Source organism: Trifolium pratense, linkage group LG7 (genome assembly GCF_020283565.1).
Source record: "Trifolium pratense cultivar HEN17-A07 linkage group LG7, ARS_RC_1.1, whole genome shotgun sequence".
Taxonomy (NCBI): domain Eukaryota; kingdom Viridiplantae; phylum Streptophyta; class Magnoliopsida; order Fabales; family Fabaceae; genus Trifolium; species Trifolium pratense.
The window spans coordinates 9,290,356-9,316,573 of NC_060065.1; the positions used below are offsets into that span (position 1 = coordinate 9,290,356).

General features: G+C 32.6%; 2 protein-coding genes and 1 long non-coding RNA gene across 3 annotated transcripts; 2 read left to right on the forward strand and 1 right to left on the reverse strand.

The window, feature by feature from the left end:
* The first annotated feature begins 2,921 nt into the window (after positions 1-2,921).
* Positions 2,922-4,055, forward strand: LOC123894820. Its single transcript, XR_006803922.1, has 2 exons — positions 2,922-3,315; positions 3,729-4,055. It is a non-coding gene; the product is annotated as an uncharacterized LOC123894820 (long non-coding RNA).
* A 3,509-nt stretch (positions 4,056-7,564) lies between these two features.
* On the forward strand, positions 7,565-12,959 carry LOC123895804 (SNF2 domain-containing protein CLASSY 2-like). The gene is made up of 6 exons (XM_045946289.1): positions 7,565-7,622; positions 8,270-8,514; positions 9,308-10,013; positions 10,074-10,495; positions 10,740-10,895; positions 11,013-12,959. The coding sequence occupies exons 1-6, from the start codon at positions 7,565-7,567 to the stop codon at positions 12,957-12,959; spliced, it is 3,534 nt and encodes a 1,177-aa protein (XP_045802245.1).
* Positions 12,960-20,861: 7,902 nt separating this feature from the next.
* Positions 20,862-25,705, reverse strand: LOC123895805 (SNF2 domain-containing protein CLASSY 1-like). The gene is made up of 6 exons (XM_045946290.1): positions 25,648-25,705; positions 25,128-25,372; positions 23,594-24,865; positions 23,160-23,306; positions 21,057-23,006; positions 20,862-20,873 (listed from the first exon to the last, which is right to left on the reverse strand). Exons 1-6 carry the CDS (start codon positions 25,703-25,705, stop codon positions 20,862-20,864), a joined length of 3,684 nt encoding a protein of 1,227 aa, XP_045802246.1.
* Between the last annotated feature and the right edge of the window lie 513 nt (positions 25,706-26,218).

Below are 26,218 nucleotides of genomic sequence, written 5' to 3' on the forward strand. Positions count from 1 at the left end.
ATGTGGTGTTGAAGATGTGGAATTTAACAAGTGTGATTAAAACCGTGGGTATATACCGGAGCGTGAAGAAGAAAGAAATACTAATGAAGATATGAGTTCACACAATCTTAGAAGAGTACAAGATGGGAGCTATATGGATAGAGCTAGAAATCAAATAGCCACTAGATTGTTGGAAAACAAAATCGTTTAAGATTGTGATGATTTTTTTTTTTAGTTATGAATTATTTCTTAAACTCTTTGAATTTCATGTTATTTACGATAAATTTGTATTTCAATGTCAAAAAAAATATAGAAATATTTCACCAAACAAATTGTAACTTAAAAGTACTAATTAAGTTGAAAAAAATAAAAAATACCAAACAACTTCAACTTTAACTTAAAATTTCTTATTTTCAACTTTAAGTTTAAAGTGACTTTTAAACCAAAAAAAAGTAGGGCCAAACGCACCCTAATCCCCCAACAAAGAGACTTATCCCCCAACAAATGTTTTTCCATACGCACCGGCCGGGTATCGAACCCAGGACCAAATGGTTAAGGGACCAAGTATCTACCACTTGTGCCGTACTATGTTGGTGATGTGAAGTTTACTTTATGCTATGCATATTGGTCGTAATCTCCACCATCTCTTATCTCAAACCTCATTTAGAAGTGGTTCTTAATTTACTACATCTTTAAGACCGGTCTGTCATTATTCAATATTGTTTCAGAGAGGCCAACTATGTGCAGATTTATTAGCATAAAAAGAATTTGATGCTCATTTCTCTCTAGTTTAAGTCACTCATGATTGTAACTATTTATGTGGAATTGTAAGAGTATTTCCACATCTTGTTTAGTTAGTTAATTTATCCTTATTATTAAAAAAAAAGAAGTACCGACATCTGACTTCATACAATAAACAAAAATTGAGCATTCGATAAATAGCACACTTGTTTGTTCTATGTAAATATATCAAATAGAGGTTCTCCATAGGAGGATGAGGAATAGTAGCAATCTCTTGTAGAAGAGGTCGAAGAAAAATGACATGACTGAGTTTTGAGTTATCCATGTCAACAACTATTTTGATCAGCAAATAATATGTGTTTTATATGTAGTAAGATTTTTAGCTTTGGTGTTCATCGTTGGTTACTGGATATAGTGTAACCTTTCTTCTAATCATATAAATTGTCACCATGATATAATTGGGATATTTTCTTCAGTGTTACTCCCGCCGTTCCTTTTTATTTGTCGTTTTAGATTTCTGCACATATGACATAACTTTGATCATTAATATATCTTTAATTATCTTTTAAAAAAAATTATGAAAATTTTATACTTTGAAAATATTCGTCGAGACAAATTGAACAACATCTTATATGCTAATATTTATTTTTATATATTAATAAAAAATTACGATCAAAGTATATTATATGAATAGTGCGCACGATTCTCAAACAACAAATAAAAAGGAACGTAGGGAGTACTATCTATGAGATTTTGTGGAACATAAATTTTTTGGTTGTTATTGATGTGTTTAATATTGACCCAAGAGTACTATCTTTAGTGCACAAAACCACCCATAGACCCATAAGTGCATGAAAATATCATCGTAATAAAAAGTGTATCGATCTACAGGGACTAATGAGAAATAAAGTAAAATTCTAATTATATAAAGATTAGAAAGAAAATAAACAAGCACAAAAGAAATATTTAGAGAGGATATTATTTGGAATTTTGAGAGATTGAGAAGAAATTTAAACAAGATTATACAATTATAATAAAAATCACATTAAGATCATAGATCTCAGCACTTATATCCTAACGGCCCAACCGAATTAAATATACTCTTGTCATGAGAAAAATTTAGAAAAAAGTTAGACCACATTGCAACTGTCCCCTCTCGGAGCAACTTATAACGGAGCCCTCCGCATAAACAAGTTGAAATTCCTCACATACCCGAAGCACACAGTAACCACATTATTCTCGTTAATAGACTATGGGGGCGTTTGTTTCAAAGTTGTTAATTTTACTCCCAGGAATCATATTCCCAGGAAATAATAATGGGAACTTTATTCCCAGGTATTTTAGAAAAAACATGTTTGGTTCATATTAACTACATTCCTAGGAATTATTGATAAAAGTGGGTAAAAGAGAAGTTATTGGAAGTTATTTAAAATGTATTCCCATTTTCATGGGAACTTTTCTTTCCCACCCATTTCCTTGGGAATAAAATCATGGGAATAAGAGAAGTTATTGGAAGTTATTTTATTCCAAGGAAACTTCATATTCAGGAATAATTTCATGTCAACCTTGTAACAAACATGGGTATATTTATTCCAACCCATATATTCCCAGGAATATTATTCCTAACCTTGAAACAAACACCCCCTATAGGTTTCAGACATACTTTGACTTTACCTTTCGGTCATTGATCGAGAGAGTATATATGATATGGACTACTCTCAATGATCCCAAGATGAAGGTGAACTACTCACACCTTTCCATGAGCACATGCAAACTAAATAAAAATATAAAACAAAGCAAGAGTGCAAGAAATAAACAAATAACTTTTTATTGATAACTTGAAATTTATTTACAACAGTGGAGTTTGACTTTTACAGAAGTAAGGTCCTATTTATAGCCTAAAGCTTCAGAATTTCGTAGCCATCCTTTCATTAGGATTTTAATTATTACAAATGATGAACATTAAAAAGGGAAATGAAACGAAAAACTGCCAATTATCTTTGTAGGGTTTGCCATGGTCGTGCCTGGGCTCACACGGGCCGTGGCAGAGCTTTAAAATGAGACTTATCTCCCTTCTGATGTTTGCCACGACCGTGATAGGACCCCACACGACAGTGACAACTCCAACGGTTGGAAAAACTTGAATTTTCACTTTCTTCAGCATTTAGTGTGGATTTTCTTTGACTTTTGGATCACTGACTAGGTGCTATATTTGTTAGTATAATAAATAGTGCAAGACTACATAAATATACACACAAATTTAAGCCTTTCAAAGGTATCAATATTGTATAGTAATGTTTGTTATTTCCTTACAGTGCAAGGTTATCATGTCCTGTGGACTGACACTTAAGCTCTTGATTTTATCATTTTATTGCACATACTGTGATATTGAATTAGCAGATTAGTAAATTAATATTATTGTGGTTTTATATTGCATTTTTCAAGTTACCAGGGAATTGGAGTCTGTCAAAGTATTGTAACAGCTTCAATTGAAGATCCTAATGGTTATAAGTTTGAGAAGAATTACTTGCGAACCTTATGCAAAGTGATGCTTCGATTGAAGATCCTAATGGTTATAAGTTTGAAGACACCAAGGTGTGTGAAGTTTGCAAATTTGTAACATAGTAAACTAATAATACAACCACCTCTTATTAGTACTTGGTGACTAATAACTTATCTCACTTTATTTTTGATTAATTGGTTGATTAAGCACGTTATTATATTAATTAACTAAAAATGTAGGTAAAAGTGTGTGACAAAACAAGAGTTGGTAATGACTTTTGTACAACCTGTAGTTCACATATATGATATATGCAGAGATTTTAATAAATTGGGTTGAAGGACTATCTATGATTATGAGATTCTGTTCACATATTCCATCATTCCATACTTAATTAATTTCTTAGCCGCTGGATTTTGTGTAGGGCTTATTTCTTCAGATTAAATTTGTTCGTAGGGATTTTATTGTCTATAGATTTTTTTTCTGATAAATTTCTTCCAATTTGCAGATTTTACATGTTGAACGAAGGAATGCTCTTTCTTTGATATAATTTGACCTGCTCAAAATTCTTCTTTTAATGGAAATGGACACAAGATAGAGGAAGCGGGATATTATGTGTTGTTATATCTCTTAGTATTGTTATATCTTAGTGTTTTAGAGGCATCTTGGCTGTATGTTGTAGTTTTTGTATTGTTATATCTTAGTATCACTGACGACCCTTGCAAGCGTAGTAGTGATAATTTAGTCTTGGTTATGTTTTGGATTGATTATGTATTTTTGGATAAGTAGATGGTAATACTTAAATATAAATATAAATATAAATATATTATGTTCATATTGTTGTGTGCATGTTTAATTGTTTGGTGTGTATGAAATAGCTTTAGAGATATTAAATTAGATTCAAAAAATTGCTTTCATGTGATCGTAAATTAATAATATTAATAATTAAAAAAAAATCATTAGAGACTGAAATAGAGACTGATTTTTTCATAAAGCGTCGGAACATTGGTCGCAACAAACAGAGAAATTAATTTTAAATCAGTCACTAAAATCAGTCACAAATCAGTCGCTATAGCGTCGTAGAATGCGTCGCAACGATTGTCGCAAATTCAGTCTCTAAGCCAGTCTCTACGTTCGGTCACTATTTTGGTCTCTAAAATTAGTCGCTAACTTGGTCGCTACAAAATCGGTCGCTGGGTTGGTCACAACGGATCAGCGACCAGGGTCGTTGATGCTGATTTTATATGGTCGCTAAATCGGTCGCTAATGGATTTAGAGACCGATTTTCATCAAAATCGGTCTCTAAATCGGTCGCTAAAGGCGAGTTTTCTAGTAGTGGATATGACCCACATTTGATATATGGCATTGAAAATCCATGTTCTCTTTATTAAGGAAGGATTTCCACTATCATAATTGCAGGAAATCAGAATATGGACGGTATGACGATATCATCGTGATTCTCGCGTGAGCCATAACAAATCAACCACATAGGAACCTTCAGATTCCTCCAAGAAACCTCCATATTCTACCATTTTTCGGGAAAACACTGCTACCAACGAATTAACCATTCCATTAAGTTTCACCACCACACAATGGATAAATGGGGGAACATGATACAAACGAAATTATGAGGAACTAATACTACCAATCCCCAAATCCTATGACATTAGGATGATAGAACAACCACAAATTTACAAATTTACAAACACAATTGAAGGAGTCGGAGTCTGAAATCCAATCACAACGTCAGACTTAATAATTTCGACATTATTCTTATCAATTCAACTAGAATTTATATATGAACATGTGTGTATTTGATTGTATATGTGGTATACGACCCCACATTCATGCACTTTAAACATGAATTATTCTTATATGGTCACGTGACCAAATATAATTTTTTTTGTCACACTCACAAAATTTAATTTAATTTTTTAAATTATTTCATAAATATGGATGTCTTGCTCCTTTAAGCCTTGCGAATTTTCTCAACTCTCTCTCATATGATTCTGCATAGAATTTAAGACTCGTTTGAACACCTCACTACACTACATATATAGTCACCAATGCTACTTACCATCATTTTTTGGTTACCCTCTGCCTTTATCTTTCACACTTTATTGCCCCCTCCCTTGTGTCATGTCAATGCACGTTCCTTTTTGTTGTTGTTGTTGGGAAAATGGCCTAGTGCATGGGTTAGCGTTTGTAGATAAATGCATGAATTGCTATTTATTTTTACTTTTAGAGTGTGCAGAAATGATCATTAAAAAAATGCATTTTGTGACAACTTTTGGCCCACGCAAACACCTGGTTTTTTCTATTTAAAACTTGTATCTTTTGTGGTGGAAAAAGTCCGCCGCAAACGTTTGCAACTATTTCTTTTGCATTTGCATAAGCTGCTTTCTTTTGCAACTATTTTTTTCTTCTCTTGTGTGTGTTTGATATGCTAAAAAAAAAAGAGAATGGACAAGACAACTTTAGTTGTACTGTGTTTTGTTTTAAAATTGTTCCTGAGACTGGACAAACTAGGCCAATGGACTGAACAAAAACTGAAATATATTCTTGTCCCCCACTAGACCATGGAACAACTTTTTGTTCTATGCACAAGTTATTTAAAATACTAAAATAACATTTTGTGTGCTAAATATCGTACAAGATAAGTTTTTTTTAATATCTTCAACTTTCTCCTTTGATGTTCTATCTTGTATTGTTTTATCGTGTATTTACTAGTATGCGGATCAAACATACATTAAAAGAAAAACTAGCTTTATTAGCTAAATAAGAAAGAAAAAAGAAAATTTTGATTAAAAAGGAAAATCCCTTAAAAAACAATTTAGTAATATTTTTTCTTTTTTTACAATATAAAAACTTCTTTTGTTTTTATGGAAATATGCACAGAGTTTTTGCCATCTTTGACCAAAAACTAGTTTTTTTTTCTTCTTTTTATTATACCAAAAATTAGTTTTGATTTCTGCATTTTAAACACAAGGAATTTTCTCAACAATCTCTCTCTCATTTATGATTTTGCACGGAATTTAAGGTTCTTTTGAACCTTTCTCACATTTTTCTTCACTCACTACACTACATAATCAACACTGCTGTTTATCATTTTTTTGCTTTCCCCCCTCTGTCTTTTTCTTTCACACTTTGTTGCACCCTCCATCGTGTTTTTGCTACGGATCTTCATATATGAGATTTAGTTTATATCCTACTTCTGCAAAACTAGAATTATCTGACTACTTAAGTAAGGTCATTTTTTATGTTCATGCCGTCAAGTTAATATTTTTTTGACACATTAAATTCATTTTTTTGTTGTTGGGAAAATTGGATTTTTTTTTTAGTTTGTAGATATATGTGTGAATAGTTTTTTTTATATTTATTTTCTGGATCTATAACATGATTTATGGATCTAAAACAAAGTTTATGTACATGTTAGGGACATGGAATCCCAACTCATTTTGGCTTCTTTGATGTATTTTTTTTCTGTTGTTCGTTGCTTGTTTGCATGCTTGGTTATTAGATAATAATTTTTCAAGTGTTTGCTTTGCTAATATTGATGTTGGATATAGTTTCTGTTGTTGTTTTGCTTTGTTGGGTGTGATAGATTTATCTTTATCTAGGAAGGATGGTTCTTTTTGTGTGATAGGTTTAACTTTGTTGCACCCTCCATCGTGCGTTTTTGCTACGGATCTTCATATATGTGATTTAGTTTATATCCTACTTCTGCAAAACTACAATTATCTGATAACTTAAGTTAGGTCCTTTTTTTATATGTTCATGTCGTCAAGTTAATATTTTTTGACACATCAAATTCATTTTTTTGTTGTTTGGAAAAATGGATTTTTTTTTTTGTGAATTTGTAATATATGTGTGAATTGTTTTTTATTTTTATTTTCTGGATCTATGAACATGATTTATTGATCTAAAACAAAGTTTATGTACATGTTAGGGAGATGAAATCCCAACTCATTTAGGCTTCTTTGATGTTTTTTTGCTGTTGTTGGTTGCTTGCTTGCATGCTTGATTATTAGATAATAATTTTTCAAGTGTTTGCTTTGCTGATATTGGTGTTGGATATAGTTTCTGCCGTTGTTTTGTTTTGTTGGGTGTGATAGGTTTATCTTTATCTAGGAAGGATGGTTCTTTTTGTTGTATTTTATGTGCACTTCTTAACCTTTCTTATGCTTGGGGTGCTTATTTAATATATTTCATCTATTTGTCATTTAAAAAAAATGTTAAGTAGAAGGTTTTTTATTTGCAGACTAATCAACTACTGAAGACTCCCACGTTGCATGATTGATCTACTATTCCATTAGCAGCTTGTTAAAAATTGAATTTGATCCAATGGTGCCTAGAAAAAGGAATTTGAATCAACAGAAGCATCATTTCAATGATGATTATCGTAAGTCTTCTGACGTTTTTTTTTACATAATCTATTATATATATGCTTGAAAAAAATTCAAAGACTATATTGATACATGAAATATTATCAACGAGATTACAACATTGATGTAACCAAAAAAAGATTACATCATTGATTTTGTGATATTGAATATAGTTCAATAATAACATTTAAAATCATTATTGTACCAAAAACAAAAATAATTCAAAATTATCATATTTAATATAGTTCAATAGATTGTCCATTATTTACGACTTAATTCAATGCTAGATTTTGCTAGCATTTGTTGATTTCTCTTGTGAGTTTTGTTTCTATCCCTCCATACTTTCGTTATTATTAATTTTTTTTTGTTTCTAATATGTGTTTCGATTGTTACGGATTATTGTTGCTTTTGCCGAAATATCTACATAAAAAAAAAAATCAGTAACTCATAATGATGCCTTTGCACTTTTCATAATGTTTTCTTTAATCAAACTCAAGAAATAAGACATTAACTATAGTTTTGAATATATTGTGTTAAACTTTTCGAGTTTACTTTCATTTCTGATCAATGCAATTAAAAAGAAATTTTAACTCAAGAAATAAGACATTAACTATAGTTTTGAATATCATTGTGCTTACTTCACCTTATTCTTCTTTGAAAACAGCATTTGAAGCAGTATCGAATGGCTCATGGCAACCGGTAGAAGTCATAAAAATTGAGTCCGGAAAAACATCCATACAATTCATGGATACCGAACAATTTCAGAGCCCTATATCATCAAACATCCGAATCAAATCAAGAAAAGCAACTGCATATGATTGCTCGCGCTTTTTAAGACGTGGTATCGACATAACAATGCTATTGGGGTATTGTCACCATGATAATCCAAATCAATTTGGTCCTATTCCAGTAAGTTCAATTCTTCTAATATAGCTAATTTACATGTGCTTGGTGGCTATGCATTATTGTTTGTTGATATTTAATTTCTTGACCTTTTTTTATTTGAACCTGGCCTCCGGTTCTCAGCGGAATGTCCCTGATAATCTGGAGTTCTCCGGTTATCAACAAAGACTTGATTTCGAGCTTCTCCCGAACGATTTGTCCTTAAATGAAACTCCCTTAACCACTTAAGCCCAAATCAAAAATAAATTCCTAATGTTGATTTCTTGACAGATGTTTAATTTCTTTAACTCTGTACCAACATTTTATTAATTCCATCCGTATTTGGGTCGTTGAGATTGTCATCCCTTTGATCACAACATTACTGTCAAAACACAACATTTTATTAAATCTCAAAGTGTTTCTGTAATTACAAAAGCTAGCAACAAACAAGCACAAATAATGACCATAAATCATTAATAATTAGTATGCATCACAATTAACTATGTAGCACCGACACTTCCTATATGTGTCGACAAATACGACACTTGTAGTTACATTTAATTTTTTCAATTTTTCAAATTAGTATTGATGTCGATGTGCATGCCAATATCTATGATGTGTCGGTACAGGTATTTACAAACTTGAACTAAATAAGTTGCCGGCCCATTGAAGGAACTACAAGAAAGGAAAAAAAATACTAGTAATTGTTATTTACCTGTGACAACAATTTCACGTACAAAACGATAGATGTTTAATTTCTTGATGTTGATTTACCCATCATTAGGCTTGATTTTTTATTTATTTTTTTTGTAAATTGAAGATGTGGATGGATGCAAGAATAACTTCTATTCAAAGACAACCTCACGAACGTGACCAATGTTCGTGTAAATTTTATGTTAACTTGTATGATGATCAAGGTTCACTTGGTTCAGAGTTAAAGACTCTTGATAGAGAGGTTAATGTCATTGGAATAGATCAGATTTTCATCCTTCAAAGGCTGCAGCATAATATCTGTGAAAGCTTGTTAAAAAAGAATGACAGTTCTGAAAAAATTAAGCCTTATAGATGGGACTCATCACTAGATTGTACTTCCCTATCCCAATCTAGGTTACTCTTAGGGAAATTTTCATCTGATCTTTCATGGTTAGTCACAACATCTTTTTTAAAGAAGGTTTTGTTTCGGATAAGGTCCGCACAAAACAAGATAGTGTATCAAGTTGATACTGAAATTGTTAGTCCTTTTGTAATAGATGTTGTGAACTTCAAATCAAAAGACGGATCATTAGTACCGCTTGTTTTTGAATTTGATCTGTTTCATGATTATGATGGTAACCAAGATGAAACGTCATCAGTTTTGTCTAATGAACTGGAAGATTTACGACGTTCAAAACGTCGGATTGTACAACCCAAACGTTATGTAGATTCTGATGTTGAGAAGTTGGAAGTTGGTAGTTCTAGAACTCGGCCGTACAAAAGATCAAGATATGTGATCGAGGATGACATCTATTCTTCATATTCAGAAGACGGTGATGGTAATAGTGACGCTGATGAGTTGAACTTGGACCCCTGCGGTATTCAGAATGTAGAAGTTGGTGATAAAGTTTCGTTGGGGGAGTATTATAGTTTTGGCAAAGAGATGCTTAGGAGGAGGCGATTCCATGATTCAGATGGTATGGATTTGGAAGGAAAATGGGAAGGGATAAATTTCCAAAAAAGAGCTCCAACAACAAGACACCGTTCCATTTTTACGAGCACAAATCTTGTTCGTGAAGAACAAGATCATAAAGTCGGTAGGTCTTTAAATTCTGATGCCTGCATGGAAATGGTAGATACCTACATGAAGGACTTGGATGGTCTACCAACTGTTGATGAAGAAACAACCGAGTTGGAGCATAAGGCGGAAGAAAATGTATCCAAAAGCAATGATGAGGAGGAAGAAAATCTTGATGATTTGTGGGCTGAATTGGATACGGCTTTGATATCAAGTAATCTTCTTGATGGAACTGAGGTATGTGACAATTGCTTGACTCTTATACTTGTAATTATTTATATGATTTGTTTTTTAAGTTTAATGTTAATAATAACTAATCATATGTGTGACATAAAACATTTTTAACCATATGAAAATTATGATTGATTGATGATGTACACAAATTTTCATTGACAGTGTAAATGATGATTTTTTTTTCCCCATTTAATCTTCTTTTCTAAGGCTAATGGCTATTCAATTCAACTATTTTATGTCATAGCAGGGTTCAAATGCTGAGGTTTTAGCCGAGTCTGAGAAAGAATCCACAGAAATTTGTGAACATGATTATATAATGGATGAACAAATTGGAATATACTGCCATCGATGCGGCTTTGTGAAAACTGAGATACGACACATTTCTGAACATGTTGTAACTCCAGTAAAAAACCTTAACTAGATTCGTCATTTAAATTTAGTAAATCAATATTGTTCGTGATCCGCTTTATAGTACAAAATATGAATCTACATGATAACTTAATTTATATATTGATGATAGATTGAAAGTCCAAGACGGTACAGAGAGGAGAAACAATGCATTGAAGAAGATAAGGAAAATCATAAATCAGTGGAAAAAGTTGATGAAGATGTTCATGATGGTTTGTTCTCAACTGATGCTACTGATCCTGATGAACCAATATCTAAAGAAAATGACAGTGTTTGGGAATTGATTCCAGAACTCAAAGAAAAAATGCACGAACACCAGAAAAAGGCTTTTGAATTTCTTTGGCAAAACATTGCTGGCTCTTTGGAACCATCACTCATGAAAGAAAAATCGAAAACAAATGGTGGTTGTGTTATATCACATGCTCCTGGAGCTGGAAAAACCTTTCTCATCATTTCTTTTCTTGCAAGTTACTTGAAGTTATATCCAGGGAAGAGACCATTAGTCCTTGCTCCAAAAACCGCGTTGTACACGTGGTGCAAAGAGTTCAAAAAATGGAATGTTTCTGTACCGGTGTATCTTATCCACGGTCGTCGAACTAGGAAAGCTTCGACCACATCAAAATCAGTGGCTCTTCCTGGAGTTCCAAGACCTTCTAGTGAAGTGCAACATGTTTTAGATTGTCTTAGCAAGATCAAAAAATGGAATTCACACCCTAGTGTTCTTGTCATGGGTTATACTTCATTTTTAGCATTAATGAGATCAGAAGATTCAAAATTTGCACACAGAAAATATATGGTTAAGGCATTGAAAGAAAGCCCTGGAATCTTGATACTTGATGAAGGACACAATCCTAGAAGCACTAAATCAAGATTGAGAAAATGTTTGATGAAACTTCCAACAGAATTGAGAATACTACTTTCTGGCACGTTGTTTCAGAACAATTTCGGTGAATATTTCAACACACTTTGTTTAGCTAGACCGAAATTTGTCCACGAAGTTCTACAAGAGTTGGATTCTAAATACCGAAGGAGAGGCAAAGTAGTGAAGAAAGAGCCGCATTTGCTTGTGGCGCGGGCGAGGAAATTCTTCTTGGACAACATTGCAAAGAAAATTAACTCAGACATTGATGAGGAGAAGATGCATGGTCTACATGTGCTGAGAAAAATTACTTCTGGTTTTATTGATGTTTACGACGGTGGAAATTCTTCTGATACTCTTCCTGGTTTACAAATCTATTCATTGCTCATTAATACGTTCGATGAACAACATGAGATTGTACAGAAACTTGAGAAGAAAATGGCTGAATGCACTGGTTACCCTCTTGAGGTTGAGCTTTTGATAACGCTCGCATCGATACATCCCTGGTTGATCAAAACAGCAGCAGCATGTGCAGCTAAGTTTTTCACCGAGGAAGAATTGGAGAGACTAGAATCATTGAAGTTTGATTTGAGAAAAGGTTCCAAAGTGAGATTTGTTCTGAGCCTAGTTTACCGCGTAGTGAAAAAGGAAAAGGTTCTTATCTTTTGTCACAACCTTGCACCAGTGAGGTTTTTTATAGAGTTATTTGAAAAGTATTTTCAGTGGCAAAATGGTAAAGAGATTCTGTTACTAACTGGTGAACTAGATTTATTTGAAAGAGGTAAAGTGATAGATAAATTTGAAGATCCACGCGGCAGTTCGAAGATACTTCTTGCTTCAATCAATGCTTGTGCCGAAGGGATTAGTTTAACAGCAGCTTCTAGAGTGATTTTTTTGGATTCTGAGTGGAATCCTTCAAAAACAAAGCAAGCTATTGCGCGCGCTTTTCGTCCAGGTCAGCAGAAAATGGTTTATGTGTATCAGTTATTGACGACGGGGTCGATGGAGGAAGATAAGCATAGAAGAACTAGTTGGAAAGAGTGGGTTTCTTGCATGATTTTCAGTGAGGAATTTGTGGAAGATCCTTCTAAATGGCAAGCTCAGAAGATTGAAGATGATATACTTAGGGAGATGGTTGAAGAGGATAAATCTAAAGCTATTCATATGATTTTGAAGAATGAAAAGGCTTCAACAAGCTAATCAAAGGTAATTAGTGAAATTTAATGAACAATTTTTCACATTCAGTTTGACATACACATGCAATATTTCACATTATATGTTTAATGATCATTTGTAAGTACTATAACATACAATACTAACTTATACACAGACAGGAACATTTTCATATGTAAAGCTTGTAGTAGCAGTTGGAGCTGCCGCAAAGGAACAAAGGTACTTCTCAACAAGCCAGCTTGCTTATGGAAACCCAAAATTGCTTTGGTCACCAAAATTATTTATGAGACATTTGAAACTTGATTTTAATTATACATCTGGGAACTTCTTGGTGTAAATTAATGTAATTTAATTTTGGTGGTATGAACTGATATGCCATATTTGAATTGATTCATTTCCGACTTTCATGTCATTTGTTATGCAGTTGCTACAGCTTAAATATGACAGGAGGTTACATGAATTTTAGGGGGTTTAAAAGTCTTTTTTGTGATGGAAAAGTCCTTGTGATATTTGATTTAAATAAGTTTATTAGTGTTCAATTAAGATTTTTTATACTTTTAAAATTGAAAATAGAAATAATTTTGTGATATTCAACCAAGTTTTTTACACCTTACAGAAAACTAGTGTGGTATTCAAAAAATTCTCAATTTTGATGGATCGTTTAAAAAATGCAATTCTAATACTCCCTTCGGTCCTTAATATAAAAGACACTTTGCTTTTTAGATTCATTGCACATTTAATGTATCTAGTCAATAATATGGATTAGATACATTAAATTCTCAATGAATCTAAAAAGTCAAATTTCTCTTATATTAAGTCTTTTCCCATATCATGAAATTTCAATGGTTTTTCTTTTATTTTGTGTGTTGTGGATATGTGGATGGGTGCAGGTGGGGGGTGGGTTCAAAGTGGGTGGTTTGTTGTGTTTAGGGATGCCAACAGAATAGGAAATGGTCGAAGGATGATGCTCCTTCGATCTCCGCCACGTCCTCCAATTTGTTCCTCGTTTCCTATCATGAGGCAATATTTTCCTCCATTCTCATCTACCATGGTATTTATGGAGATCCATGAACATAAAAAAATAACAAAAAATTTATATATCTTTACTTACAAGATAGAAGTTGCAACCCTAATTGGATGACATCATACATGATGTCATTGGAAACCCTAACTCCTTAAAAATCCTTATCCATCATGGACAACCATCTCTTGACACCTATAAGCATGTGTGGACCTATCTTGTGTAGTGCAATAGTGATATGACAAGTGTACCATGATCTTTGCACTTAGTGCCTTATGTCATGTGTGATGCAATAAGTCCAATGTTCATGTGACAATTGTGGTAATTACTCAAGAAGCTTTTGGAACCTCCATCATGCATGCATTGACCACATATATCTTCTTCAAGCCAAATGACACCTTAATCAAGTGACAAATAGTGCTTCTACTTCATTTTCTACTATTCATCCATGGTTTTGCATAATATCATTTGTTATTTTTCTTCTCTACTATCCATCCATGACTTGCATAATACAATTTGCTGTGTTTCTCATATCCTCATTGCATTGCAAGTGTAAGAATTTCATTGGCTTTAAAAGCTTCACTTAGCATCCATCTATCCTCTTCACTTTCAAACACTCTATATAAACTCATTTCAATCCATCAAATACACACACTAACTTAACCTTTCATCCACCACCCTCACTCTCATCCACACACACCACACACATCAATTTTCTATGTCTTTCACAACCTACATGACATTAAATCTTCATCTTCTTCTCAAAACCACCACCATCACCACCGCAACAACACAAATTTTTACACAAAAATTTTAAAAACAAAAAAAAGAAAGAGTAGAGGATTCAATAACTTTGTTTAAGGGCTTGCTCAAGCAACCCATCTATTTAAGGTGCATCAATTTAGAGCAAAAATCATGCAACTATAAGGAAAAGTAGATGATTCAAGCACTTTGTTTAAAAGATTGATTTTGAAGAAAATGAGATTAAAATACTTATAAATGTTGTTTATTTTGTTTAAACATGAGAGCACTATCAAGAAATGTGACGAACATGTTGTAATAATATATGTTTTTCTAAGCATGATTTAGTGAAACTTAACAACAACAAAATTGGTGAAGGTGAAAGAAGAGAGAGGAGAGAGTTTTCGGATTAGAGAGAGAAGAAGAGAGAGAAAATGAATGGAAAATGAGCAAATTTGGGTTTTTTGGGTATTTACAAGGACTAGATCCGGTGTACGCGCGGCTATGGCAGAAGCGTGCACCTGCGCCATGCTGGCCTTTGAGCTTTAACAAACAGCCCAGGGTGCTTCTCCCCTTATCAGATCAAGGTTGTATAATTAATTTTCATATAAATCAATTGACTTTAAACAAATTTCAAGCTGGTCATGTCAACCCTTAATCCTAAAAAATAAAAATAAAAATGTGTACCCTTATGAATGCTATACCAATTACTCAATGACCAATTATTTGTAATCAATATGATAATATCCCTAGAGAAAAAAAAATGTACCCCTATGAATGTTATTTTTAAGGGATTAATTATGAATGCTATTTTTTAGGGAGGGTTGATAACTAAATTATCTCTAGGGATAACAAAAGAAAAATGATAATTATTGGAAATCAATGACTCATCTCACCACACAAAGTGAATTTGATTTACGCAAACTTATGATTAACTTATATCATTCCAACTTATGTTTTACAATTAACTTATATCATTCCCGTATTACTTTCCATTTCATTTATTTATCATCATTCCATTGTTGGTCTTTGAATATGATGAGACTCATTTGCGTGTTAAATTTGATTAATGTATCACTTTGCTCAATAATTGGGTAGTATAACTTTGTTAATAAGTATTTTAATATCAACATTCATGATTGACAACGTCCATGATTAACATATATATATGGCGTTCTGTCGAACCTGTGCAACGCACGGGCTTTGCTCATATATTTGGGTAGTATAACTTAGTTAATAAGTATTTTAATATCGACATCTATGATTGACAATGTCCATGATTGACATATATATGGCGTTTCGTCGAACCCATGCAACTCACGGGCTTTGCTCATATAATTGGGTAGTATAACTTTGTTAATAAGTATTTTAATATCAACATTCATGATTGACAACGTCCATGATTGACATATATATGGCGTTCCGTCGAACCCGTGCCTCGCACAGGTAGTCGACTAGTTTTTGATAAAAACCTAACACTAGATATAAAAATAAGATCAGAAACCTAACTCCTGCTGACCCCAGGTTTGATTTTTTCTTCTTTATTTTTTGTTCTTTTTTCTTCTAAAATAAAGAATGTTCAATATCCAAGATGTGAAGACCAAAACATTTTCTCAAGCCACTAAACCAATAACACTATTTTATAGAAAATTGATTTATATATATATATATATATATATATATATATATATACAAACAATAGATAATTTCTAATTTTTTTTTTTCCAAAAACAAGCCATGTTCAAATAAAAAAAAAATCATCCTCTTTTAAGGATACATGTAATATGATGAAATATATCATTTTTTATGATTAATTTTGTGCAAGTATTAGTTTAAAGTAAATCATTGATAATTTGAAATCACGTGGTACACGTAGAATATTATTTAAGGTATGCAATTAAATTTTTTATGATAAAATTTGTATTTTTTATTACTTAAATTTTTGTAAGAAATATAATCTTTTTTAGCGACCCCCCCCCCCCCCCCCCCCCCCCCCCCCCCCGAATTTAATTTCCTGGTTTCGCCACTGACTGCAAATCTTCATATATGAGAATTAATACATGTCTTACACTTCTGCAAAATGACACTTATCAGATCACTAAGATAAAAGTTATTTTTTTTATGTTCATGCCATCAATGAAAGTTCCTTTTTGTTATTGTTGGGAAAATATACAGATATTTTAGAGTTTGTAGATATATGCATGAATTGCTATTTATTTTTATTTTTAGAGTGTGCAAAAATGATCACTTAAAAATGATCACTTATAATGTCTAGATGCACTTTGCTTAGAAAAACAAAAACAAAAATCACCTAAAAATGTATTTTGTTGTATCTTTAGTGGTGGAAAAAGTCCGCTGCAACCGTTTGCAAACTATGTTTTTTGCATTTGCATGTACTTGGCCGCCGTAAAATTTTGTTTTTCTTGTGTGCATTTGATGTGTTAAAAATAAAAAAGATAATGGACAAGACAACCAAGTTCAGTTGTACCGTGTTTTATTTTAAAATTGTTCCTAAGATTGAGCATAGGCATGGCAACGGGGCGGGGATGGATATTGCCCTCCCCAAACCCAAACCCATAAAAGTTCGGGTTTCCCCAAACCCATCCCAATTTCGAGCGGGGATAAAATGTATAAACCCAAACCCATACCCAACGGGGATCGGGTATCTCCGTCGGGGTTCGGGTATCCCCGTTACGCATCTTTCCACATGAATTTGAATTGTATTTTAGTATTTTTTTATCAAAAAAAATAAATTTAAATGTCCAAAATTATTTTGTTTCAACAATATTTTTTTAAATAAAGAAAAAATAGAGAAAATGGTTTGTTTAATAATCAAATTAAAAATAAATATAAACATATGAATGTAATTTAAGAGATTGTTGAAGGGTTTCTAATATAAAATAGGTAAAATATAATTTTAGTATAAGCGGGGCGGGTTCGGGGACGGGTTCGGGGTGAGTATCAATGTACTAATTACCCGCCCCAAACCCATCTTTTGAAATCGGGAAAAACCCAAACCCAGTCAACTCGGATTTTCCCCGTCAAAGCGGATAGGGTTTGGGCGGGTACCCACACGGGTATGGGTTTTATTGCCATGCCTAATTGAGCAAACTAGGGGCTAAGGGAAGTTTTGTCCCCCACTGGACAACTTTTTGTTGATGGAGAATTTACGATTTGAAAAATAGTATAGAATTTACAATTATTTTTTGTTGATGGAGTCTCTACAGAGTCCTAGGAGATGGAGACGAGAGAGAGAATTTACAATTTGAATATAATTTTTCAAAAAAATTATCTACAATATATATGAAAAGAAGATACATATGAAATCACCAATTTGCCTCTATTTCATTTTTTGACACATAATCATTTTTAAGGGTATTTTGTGTCTTTATTAAAAAAAGTTTGTAGAAAAATGCTAAAAAATTTCTAACATTTTTATGGATACACTTTTTATTATATTTACCACTAAGCCATATGAATTAATTTGTTATATTTTTGGAACCAATATGAGTTAAATGCCCAATTGTAACCACAAAACTCCACTTTATTTGTTACTTCTCCCACGATTTTTTTCTTTTTATCTAAAAATCCAATTTTTTGTATGTAACCCAAATTTAAATTAAATTACCTCACTCTATATCTACAATATATGAAAAGAAGATACATATGAAATCACCAATTTGTCCCTTTTTCATTTTTTGAGACATAATCATTTTCAAGGGTGATTTCATATGTATCTTCTTTTCATATATTATAGATTTTTTGAATCAATATGAGTTAAATATCCAATTGTAACCACAAAACTCCACTTTATTTATTATTTCTCCCACGATTATTTTCTTTTTATCTAAAACTCCAATTTTTTGTATGTAACCCAAATTCAAATTACCCCACTTTATATAAATTCAATTTTTTTATTAAACAAAAATCAATTAACTGACCATCGATATATCCTATACAATCCACTATATAGGCGGTATTAATTTAGTTTTAATTACTCAATTTAAAACGTTTCTTTAATATAGTTCAATAGATTTTAATTCCATGCTAGATTTTGCTTACATTTGTTGATTTCTCTTGTGAGTTTTGTATATATCCCTAATATTTTCGTTATTTTTTTTTTGTTTTTAATGTTTTTGGAGTATCGCAGGTTATTGTTTCTTTTGCCGAAATATCTACATAAAAAAAAAAATAATAATAAATAGTAACTCATAATGATGTCTTTGCACTTTTGATTGAGACGAATTTCTATAAGATTGGGTGTTCATTTGAATGATTATTGCTAGAAGAAAGAACACAAATCAAAGGCAATGAGAATAACTCGAATGAGGATGAACAAGAAGTTAGCATGCCTCGTATTGATGAAGTCTCTTCTCTTCCAGATTCAAACAACCACCGTACAAAGTTCTCCAATTCAAAGAACAAATTGGGAAGAGACTTCATCAATACGAGGTGGTTGGAGTTAGACGGTGCACTGGCAGATCCTCGTGTTATTTCCGCTTGTTTTATTCCATTATTGGTTTATTGTATAAGACAATGTCTTGTATTCATGTTATGAGGGTATTTTATGACTGATGCATAGATTCAGTTGTACATTATGACATTTCTGTTGGAAATAATTAAACTATGTAATCGTCTGATAAATTAATTGGTAGTTTTTTTTATCAAATTAAAATTTTAATGTATTCGGATTCAATTATAAACGTCCCTATTGATATTTTAGATAAATTGATATGAGGCGTTGTATATAAACGTAAATGCCTAGAAGAAATAACAAAAGTTGAAGAGAAAATGAGAGAGATGAAAAATATATAAAGATATATAAAAGAAATGAGAGATGCAAAAACTTAAAAAAGAAAAACAAAAGAAACGATAATTCATATAAATCTCATTATATGAAGAAAGGCTTTAAAGTTAAAATATCTATTACAATCCCATTTTTTAAACAATACATTTGATTGAATATACAAGTCAAAAAAATCTTATTTGAATACCAAAAGACTTAGGCTCTCTTCGGTAAAATTAAGCTATAAACTAGCTTATAGCTGATAAGCTAGTTAATAGATGAAAATCTAGCTTATAGTTGATAGCTGAAAAGTTAGCTGAATGAAATTAAAGTGTTTGGTAAAATTAGCTTTTTAAATGATTGATAAATATAAAAAGACATAAAATGACATTTATATGCAGTGAGTAGTTTTTTATTTTATAAAAAATAATATAATTAAATTAAAGGTTAAAAATGGGAAAAAAAACTGTAAAAAGCTACTACTCCGTCCCAAAATATAAGGAAAAATTGGTCAAAAAAAGCTGATGTATTTGGTTAAAAATTTGGACTAGATACATCAACTTTAGTTGACCAATTTTCTCTTATATTTTGGGACGGAGGGAGTATAAGCTATAGCTCAAACGTTACTTGAAATAGCATATAAAAAAAAACTATAAGCTCGTGAGAAAAGCTTTTTACCAAACACTTATAAGCTGTCCAATAAGCTATAAGCTAGCTTATTAGACTTACCAAACACACCCTTATCTAAAGTAAATAAAAGTCTAATCGAATAAAATAACACTTTTCCATCACAAAAATGGCTTTCAAACGGTAGTCAGAAAATAGTGACCATAGTGTAGTCGGCCCAATAATTTTTTTTGAACAAGTTAAGTTAACCCACCCAAATTGATACCAGAGAGAATCGAACTCGAAACCTTAAAGAGGAGCACACTCCAAGGTCCCAAGCGAATATCACTTGTCCAACCCATCAGTTCATACCACCAAAATTAAATTACATAATAATTTACAATAAAAAGTTCCCAGATGTATAATTAAAATCAAATTTCAAATTTGTAATGAAAATTTCTCATAAACAATTGAGCTTCCATATGCAAGCTTGGCTTGTTGAGAATACCTTTGTTCCTTAGCTGCAGTTTCTGCTGCTACTACAAGCTTTATATATGAAAATGTTCCTGTATAAGGTAGTATTGTATATTATAGTACTTACGAGTACATTTTTATAAATCATACCAAGAAAGAAAAAGAAACAGAATGAATGATACCAATTTTATATGCACAGGGTAATGATAAAATATCAGATTTAGTATGAATATTTTCGGCATAACTTCAAACTCCATAAGCATGCAGCACAATTCTAACTTCATATAACAGAGAAAGGAGGCTAAACAGTGATCTGTCAAATAATATTCATTAACCATATAATAGTGTATTATGACAAGCTAATTCATGTGAAAAATTTGCATGTGCATGTCAAACAAAGTACATTTTTTCACTAAATTTTAAAATAACATATATGATAATTTCACTAATTTAAACCAAAATTGAATGTAAATATGGTCCAGTCCGGAACAATTACCTTTGATTTGCTTGTTGAATCCTTTTCTTTCTTCAAAATCATATGAATAGCTTTAGACTTATCCTCTTCAACCATCTCCCTAAGTATATTATCTTCAATCTTCTCTGCTTGCCATTTAGAAGGATCTTCCACAAATTCCTCACTGAAAATCATGCAAGAAACCCACTCTTTCCAACTAGTTCTTCTATGCTTATCTTCCTCCATCGACCCGCTCATCAATAACTGATACACATAAACCATTTTCTGCTGACCTGGACGAAAAGCGCGCGCAATAGCTTGCTTTGTTTTTGAAGGATTCCACTCAGAATCCAAAAAAATCACTCTAGAAGCTGCTGTTAAACTAATCCCTTCAGCACAAGCATTGATTGAAGCAAGAAGTATCTTCGAATTGCCGCGAGGATCTTCAAATTTATCTATCACTTTACCTCTTTCAAATAAATCTTGTTCACCGGTCAGTAAAAGAATCTCTTTACCATTTTGCCACTGAAAATACTTTTCAAATAACTCTATAAAAAACCTCACTGGTGCAAGGTTGTGACAAAAGATAAGAACCTTTTCCTTTTTCACTACACGTGAGACTAGGCTCAGAACAAATCTCACTTTCGAACCTTTTCTCAAATCAAACTTCAATTCTTCTAGTTTCTCAAATTCTTCCTCGGCGAAAAATTTAGCTGCACATGCTGCTGCTGTTTTGATCAGCCATGGATGTATCGATGCAAGTGTTATCAAAAGCTCAACTTCAAGAGGGTAACCCGTGCACTCGGCCATTTTCTTCTGAAGTTTCTGTATAATCTCATGTTGTTCATCGGATGTATTCATGAGCAATGTATAGATTTGTAAACCAGGAAGAGTATCAGAAGAATTTCCACTGTCGTAAACATCGATAAAACCTGAAGTAATTTTTTTCAGCACATATAGACCCTGCATCCTCTCCTCATCAAAGTCTGAGTTAACTTTCTTTTCAATGTTGTCCAAGAAGAATTTCCTCGCCCGCGCCTCGAGCAAATGTCGTGCTTTCTTCGCTACCTTGTCTCTCCTTCGATATTTAGAATCTAGCTCTTGTAGAACTTCATGGACAAATTTCGGTCTAGCTAAACAAAGTGTGTTGAAATATTCACAGAAATTGTTCTGAAACAATGTACCAGAAAGTAATATCCTCAATTCTGTTGGAAGTTTCATTAAACATTTCCTCAATCTTGATTTAGTGCTTCTAGGATTGTGTCCTTCGTCAAGTATCAAGATTCCAGGGCTTTCTTTCAATGCTTTAACCATGTATTTTCGGTGTGCAAATTTTGTATCTTCTGATCTCATTAATGTTAAAAATGAAGAATAACCCATGACAAGAACACTAGGGTGTGAATTCCATTTTTGAATCTTGCTAAGACAATCTATAACATGTTTGACATTACTGGAAGGTCTTGGAATGCCAGGAAGAACCATTGATTTTTGTGTTGTTGAACCTTTCCAAGTTCGACGGCCATGGATAAGATACACCGGTATAGGAGCCTTCCATTTTTTGAACTCTTTGCGCCATGTGTAGAGTGTGGTTTTTGGAGCAAGGACTAATGGTCTCTTCCCTGGAAATAACTTCAAGTAACTTACAAGAAAAGAAATAATGAGAAAGGTTTTTCCAGCTCCAGGAGCATGTGATATAACACAACCACCATTTGTTTTCGATTTTTCCTTCATGAGTGATGGTTCCATAGAGCCAGAAATGTTTTGCCAAAGAAATTCAAAAGCCTTTTTCTGGTGTGCATGCATTTTTTTTTCAAGTTCTGGAATCAATTCCCAAACACTGTCATTTTCTATAGATATTGGTTCATCAGGATCAGTAGCATGAGTTGAGAACAAATCACTATTAACATCTTCATCAACTTTTTGCTCTGATTTATGTTCCTTATCTTCTTCAATGCATTGTTTCGCCTCTCTGTACCGTCTTGGACTTTCCATCTATCGTCATATATAAATTAAGTTATCATGTAGATTCCTATTGGATTAATATTTTGTACTATGTTATAGCTGCTATATAACAACATTGCAGTAAATAGCATGTCTAGCTAAATTTAAATGTAGACTCGAGTTAAGGTTTTTTACTGGACTTACAACGTGCTCAGAAATGTGTCGTATCTCAGTTTTCACAAAGCCACATTGAAGGCAGTATATTCCAATTTCTTCATCCAATTTATAATCATGTTCACAAATCTCTGTGGATTCTTTATTGGAATCAACTAAAACCTCCGCATTTGAACCCTGCGATGATATAGAACAGTTGAACTGAATCAGCTTTTAGCCATAGAAGAGAAGATCAAACAGGAAGAAGAAAAAAAAAAAACGAATATCATTTACAATGTCAGTGAAAAAATTTGTACATGGTTGGTCAATCAATCATAATTGTCAGATGGTTAAAAATGTTTGACTTCAACCGTAACTATTTTTGCAGTGACACATATGATTGGTTATGATTTATTGACAATGTAAAACTTTTTGCACCGATAGTATATCAGCGATAAACTAAAAAACAAGCAATTGTCACATACCTCAGTTCCATCAAGAAGATTACTTGATATCAAAGCTGAATCCATTTCTTCCCACAAGCCAGCCAAATCATCAGGATTTTCTTCCTCATCCTCGATTTTCGATACATTTTTTTCAAACTTCTGCTCCAACTTGTTTGTTTCTTCATTAATAGTTGGCTCGTCTTCCGTTGGTAGACTATGAAAATTCTTCATGTAAGTATCTATCATTTCCTTGCAGACATCAACATTTAACGGTCTATCGCCTTTATGATCTTGTTCTTCATGAAGATGTTCTCTACTTGTAAAAATGGAATGATATCTTTTCGTTTGAGCTCCTTTTTTGAAATGTATCCCTTCCCATTTGTTTTCATAATCCATATCATCTGAACCATGGAATCGCTTCCTCTTAAGAATCTCTTTACCGAAACTATAAAAATCCCCCAAAGAAACTCTATCATCAACTTCTACATCATTAATATTTGACATGGTAGTCTGAATACTACAAGGGTCCAAATTCAACTCATCAGCATCATTCGTAGTCAAATGATCATTTTTGGAAGAGTTTTTATCACTTTTTCCATCATCCTCTTCTGAATCTGAAGAGTTTTCATCATCTGTCACATAAGTTGGTCTTTTATACGGCCACGTTCGAAAATTTCCCACCTCCAACTTCTCAACATCACAACCTACATAACGTTTGGGTTGTACAGTCCTACGTCTTGAACGACGTAAGACTTCCATTTCATTAGACAGAACTGATGACGCTTCATCTTCTTTACCATCATAATCATGAAACAAATCAAATTCACAAACAATTGGTACTATTGATCCGTCTTTTGATTTGAAGTTCACAACATCTATAAGAAAAGGACTAACAATATCAGTATCATTTCCCTTAACTTGGTACACAATCTTGTTTTGAGCAGACCTTATCCGAAATGAAACCTTCTTTAAAAAAGATGTAGTAACAAACCACGAAAGATCGGCTAAAAATTTTCCAAAGAGTAATCTAGATTGTGATAGTGAAGAACAATCTTCTGATGAATCCCATCTATAGGGCTTAACTTCAATACCGTTATTCTTTTTTAACAAGCCGTCACAGGTATTATGTTGAAGCCTTTGGAGGATGAAAATTTGATCTATTCCAATTGCATTAATCACTTTATCAAGAGTTTTTAACTCTGTACCAAGTGAACCTTGATCATCATAGAAGTTTACAAAAAATTGGCACGAACATTGATCAGATTCGTGAGGTTGTCTATGTATAGAATTTATTCTTGCATCCATCCATATCTACAATTTACAGCCAAAAAAAATTCAATCCAAGTGGTTAAACATTTATCAACTATGATTAAGCTCAAGTGGTTAATCCACTTTATTTAAGGACAAATTATTCAAGATAATCCTGAAATTAAATCATTGCTGGAAAAACTCTTGTCTAGATTACCAGGGACATTCTCCTAGAAACCGGAGGGTTCAGACAAAAAAAGCATACAAACACCAATTTATTGTATAAACACATGTAAATTAGTTATATTAAAACAATTGAACTTACTGGAATAGGACCAAATTGATCTGGATTATCTTTGTAGCAATACCCTAATAGCATTGATATGTCAATTCGAGGTCTTAAAAAGTTGGAGCAATCTGATGAAGTAGCTTTTCTTGATTTTATACGAATATCTGATGACAAAGGGCTCTGAATTTGTTGAGTATCCATGAAATGTAAGGTAGTTATTCCTGACTCAATTTTTATGAGTTCTACCGGTTGCCATGAGCCATTCAATACTACTTCAAATGCTATTTTGAAAGAAGAATGATTAAGATGAAGTAAATAGATAGTATAGATTACTAATTAATTAAAGTGAACATGGAGTTATGGTAAGTAAAATAATGTGGCTAACTAGCTAGCTAGTAGGCACAACAACAATAAATAGTAATTGATAATAGAGTTATTATTGAAAGACAATCTATTCAATATCACAAAATAATTGATAATTTTTCATGTGTCGTTATTCTTTAGATTTTTTTGTCATGCATATAATAGATTAAAGAGAAGAAGACAGAAGACTTACGATAATCATCATTGAATGGATGTTTCCATTGATGCAAATTTCTTTTTCTAGGCGCCATTGGATCGAATTCAATTTTTAAGAGACTGCTAATGGAAAAGCAGATCAATCATGCAAAGTCTTCAGTAGTTGATTAGTTTGCAAAAATGTAAAAATAAAAAACTTCAACTTAAAGAATTTTTTAAAAACAGCTAAATATAATAATCATAATCTATAAGCACAACAAAGCAGACACACCACAGCACACAGGAAGCAAAAGGAAGGCAAGAACACAACCAATGAACAACAATATTGCGGTCCAACCAAAAACCATGCTTTTAAATTGCGGTCCGCATCAGTAATTGTGGTGGCAATATTGCTGGTGCGGTAGCTGCCGCAACCACATCGCACCAAGCCGCTATAAAACAATTAAACATAACAAACAGATTCGTTGTGATTAACAGCATCACACCAAGAAGAAGGAAAAAAAAAATACACTTTTTTTAGATCTATAATCCATGTTCATAAAATGTTGATGCTCCTGCCCTAGAAGAAAATAAAAATAAAGAACAACTCACACATATATCTCTACAAC